This window comes from Hyalella azteca, unplaced genomic scaffold (assembly GCF_000764305.2).
Source record: "Hyalella azteca isolate HAZT.00-mixed unplaced genomic scaffold, Hazt_2.0.2 contig6038, whole genome shotgun sequence".
Lineage (NCBI taxonomy): Eukaryota > Metazoa > Arthropoda > Malacostraca > Amphipoda > Hyalellidae > Hyalella > Hyalella azteca.
The window spans coordinates 79080-83438 of record NW_025936210.1 but is presented as its reverse complement, the minus strand read 5'-3'; the positions used below and the strand labels follow the sequence as shown (position 1 = coordinate 83438).

At 37.2% G+C, this 4359-nt stretch overlaps 1 protein-coding gene across 1 annotated transcript in view; it reads left to right on the top strand.

Annotated features, from left to right (window-relative positions):
* LOC108665135 (cytosolic iron-sulfur assembly component 3) overlaps positions 1-4280 on the top strand; it is a gene marked incomplete in the record, with an annotated part of 12162 nt that extends 7882 nt beyond the window's left edge. Inside the window, 1 exon segment of the mRNA XM_047880722.1 lies at positions 3899-4280. Coding sequence (XP_047736678.1) covers positions 3899-4076 — 178 coding nt within the window.
* Positions 4281-4359: the final 79 nt, after the last annotated feature.

The following is a 4359-nucleotide window of genomic DNA, read 5'->3' as shown; positions in this document are numbered from 1 at the left end:
ATATAATAAATAATAATAATATTTATTATTTAATAAATGAATATCAAATTAATAAAAGTAATAAAAAAAATATTTAATATTTATTATATAAATATCAAATTTATATAAATAATATTAATAATATTTACTATTTATTATGTAAATATTAATTTCCTAGCAGCTTTTACATTTTAATTCCTAATACCTAATAAAAACAATAATTAGTCTACCAGAGTAGACTGGGTCTATTAAAGTAGACCGCAATTTTGACAGAGAAGTCAAAAATCTAATCTAAAAATGTAAAAAATCTAAAAATCTAATCTAAAAAAATCTAAATCTAAAATCTACGTGCGTGTGATCTAATTTATTTCTTTATCTTATTCCTTCATGTACTTACCAAGTTAATTAACTGCTGCTATTAATACTTATAATATAATAGTTTATAAGTTACATCATTTTATATGCCTTGATCTCTCCTAACCGCAGGCTTCTTTCTCAACGTACTTACCAATATATAAATTCTTATAATAAATATAATACTTTATAAGTTACATCAGTTTATATGCTTTACCTTATATTAAATATATTAATTCATAAGTTACATAAGTTGATATGGCTTGGTCTCTTGTATGCGCAGGCTTCTTTCTTAACGGACTTACCAATATATATCCTTTTAATAAATATAGGTAATAGTTTTATTTTAAATCACTTTACATGTTTCACCTTTTAATAATAAATATAATAATTATATAAGTTACGCGAATTTATACGCCTCGGTCCCCTCTACGTGCAGGCTACTTCAGGCAGCTTGATAATAAATATACTAGTTTTTAACTTAAGTTAAAGTTAGTTATATAAGTTACATGAGTTTACATGCTTAGCCTATAATAAATATAATAGTTCATATAAGTTACATGAGTTTACATGCTTTACCTGTAATAAATATAATAGATCATAAGTTACATAAGTTTATATGCCTTAGTCCCCTCCATGCGCAGGCTACTTCAGGCAGCTTGATAATATACCAGTTTTTAAGTTAAGTTAAAGTTAGTTATATAAGTTACATAATGACGTCCTCTACGACGTACATAAATTTCTTTTATTGTTTCTGACGTTACACTGAAGTAAATAGGTGGGTCTGGATGACCCACTAAGATGAATCAATCGCGTCTAAATAGCGACGCACTTTTTCGACTCACTTGAGGCGCCTCCCGTAGTATGGATGCCTAGGCAGCATTTGACGACACAAGTGAGTCATAACCTGGGATTTAAAGGTCCGGTAAGAGACCCCACAAGTGAGTCAAAAAAAGAGCATCGCTATTTGGATGCGGTTACCGGTTAGCTCTTCTAAGTTTATCATCCTGACGCACCTATTTCTCATAGTGTACGTCTCATGATCATCCCAGAATGAATAATCCCCGTCCCATAATTATTAATCCCCGTCCCATAATTAATTATCACCGTCCCATAATTAATTATCACCGTCCCAGAATGAATAATCACCGTCCCAGAATGAATATTTCTTGTCCTATAATCACTAATCCCCCGCCCCTAATGAATAATCCCCATCCAAAAATAAATAATCACCGCCCCACAATGAATAATCCTCGTCCCCTAATTAATTACACCCTCCCCTAATTAATAACCACCGTCCCATAATGAATAATCTTCCCCGAATGAATATTCCTTGTCCCATAATTAGTAATTCACGTCCCCTAATTAATAACCCCCGTCCCCTAATTTAGTTAAGTGGGTCAAGTGCTAGTTAAGTGGGTCAAGTGCTAGTTAAGTGGGTCAAGTGCTAGTTAAGTGGGTCAAGTACTAGTTAAGTGGGTCATGTACTAGTTAAGTTGGTCAAGTGATAGTTAAGTGGGTTAAGTGCTAGTTAAGTGGGTCAAGTACTAGTTAAGTGGGTCATGTACTAGTTAAGTTGGTCAAGTGCTAGTTAAGTGGATTAAGTGCTAGTTAAGTGAGTCAAGTGCTAGTTAAGTGGGTCAAGTGATAGTTAAGTGGGTCAAGTGCTAGTTAAGTGGTTCAAGTGCTTGTTAAGTGGGTCAAGTGCTAATTAAGTGGGTCAAGTGCTAGTTAAGTGGATCATGCAGTGCTAGTTACCATCGTTAAGTGGGTCACGCAGTGCTAGTTACCATCGTTAAGTGGGTCGCGCAGTGCTAGTTACCATCGTTAAGTGGGTCGCGCAGTGCTAGTTACCATCGTTAAGTGGGTCGCGCAGTGCTAGTTACCATCGTTAAGTGGGTCACGCGATGCTAGTTACCATCGTTAAGTGGGTCACGCAGCGCTAGTCAAGTGGGTCACGCAGTGCTAGTCACCATCGTTAAGTGGGTCATGGAATTAGTTGAATATTAACGGAATTATTATAAAGCCAAGTTGGGGTCTTTTATATATATATATATATGGTAACCGTTGTGTTTTATATATGTTATCTCTATCTTATTTATGTCTATGTGCATTTCGTATAGTATTAAGGGTAGGGCCATTAATTCAGGCAAAATATCTAGTAGTTCGAAATCTTGATGGCATTTCGTATAACCTAACTCGTCCATGCAAAAATATACCTGTACTCTCAAATGAAACTATTTACCTACTTACATTACTATTTAACCTTATTTACTACTTATTTAACCTTATTCAATACTTATTTAACTTAATCATTTATTATATCAATGGTTATGGTCAGATATTATATTAAATTCATTTTTAACAAATAGATGATAAACAAATAAATTTTTCAGTTGAAGTGGAGCAGATGCTCGCAGAAAAATTATTTAACCTCATTTACTACGCATTTAACCATACTTACTAATTATTTAACCTTATTTATTCTATTAAACTTTATCATTTGTATTAAAAGTAATGATAGTTTGAAATTATATTGAATTAATTTTTAACAAAAAGATGAGAAACAAATAAATTTTTCAGAGGAAGTAGAGCAGATGCTGGCGCCTGGTAAATTTTACATAACTCCTACATCAACCCCTGGACATAACTCCTACATCAACCCCTGGACATAACTCCTACATCAACCCCTGGACATAACTCCTACATCAACCACTGGACATAACTCCTACATCAACCCCTGTACAACCCCTGGACAACTCAAACATCAACCATCTTTATAAACCTCGTCTACATCAACCCCTGGGCAACTCCTACATCAACCCCTGAACAAAAACTCCCATACCATCACCTACATCAAACTCTGGACAACCCCTACATCAACCATCTTCATAAGCCTCTGGGCGACCTCTGGATCAACCCTAATGCAACCCCCTGGAAAACTCCAACATTAACTCTTATGTCACCCCTTACTTCAACCCCTACATCAACCATCCTCATCAAATGTTCCTAATTGCATTTGTTCTTTTTGATTTACTTATCATAAGTTCGGCTGATCTTCAGTTGCGAAACAAAGCTAGAGTGTTTCATGAAACTGAATATCAGATTTTGTTCGATCTTCCCCCCATCCTGAGTAGGCTTTATCATCCTTTCCCTCATGTATCCTTTCCATAAAATGCCTACTTTCCTCGCTCCTATAGCCAGCCTACAACAACATCTACTTTTTTCTACAGCAATCCAGTCCTATTTGTTTTTTTTTCTGATTAGCATCGATGAACTTCGTAGCCAATTCTACCGTACATATACCTACCTCAGCCTTTCACTTTTTGATGTTAATTTGGAACGTTAATTTTTAGCGCATTTTTTTCCATTTATGGGAAAAAGGCGCTGTTGTGCTCGTCATGTCCGTCCGTCTGTCCGTCCGTGACCATGTTTTCGTCGACGAGTAAATGCGCTCTCTGTCACTCACTGCAGTGAGTACTGAGTTATATTTTTTTAATGTTAATTCGAAACGTTAATTTTTTTACCGTTAAAATGGAACGTTAACTTTTTAATGTTAATGCAGGAACGCGGACCTGCAGGAGGCGAGCCTGAGCGTAGGAGGGGAGGAGGTGGTGCGCGTGTGCCGCGCGTACGGCTTCCGCAACCTGCAGAACATCGTACAGAGACTGAAGCGCGGCAAGACGGCCTACCACTACATCGAAGTGATGGCCTGTCCATCAGGTCAGTCTACAGTGAAGTGATGGCCTGTCCATCAGGTCAGTGCAGAGACTGAAGCGCGGAAAGGCGGCCTACCACTACATCGAAGTGATGGCCTGTCCATCAGGTCAGTCTACATCGAAGTGATGGCCTGTCCATCAGGTCAGTCTACATCGGAGTGATGGCCTGTCCATCAGGTCAGTCTACATCGAAGTGATGGCCTGTCTATCAGGTCAGTCTACATCGAAGTGATGGCCGGTCCATCAGGTCAGTTTACATCGAAGTGATGGCCTGTCCATCAGGTCAGTCTACATCGAAGTGATGGCC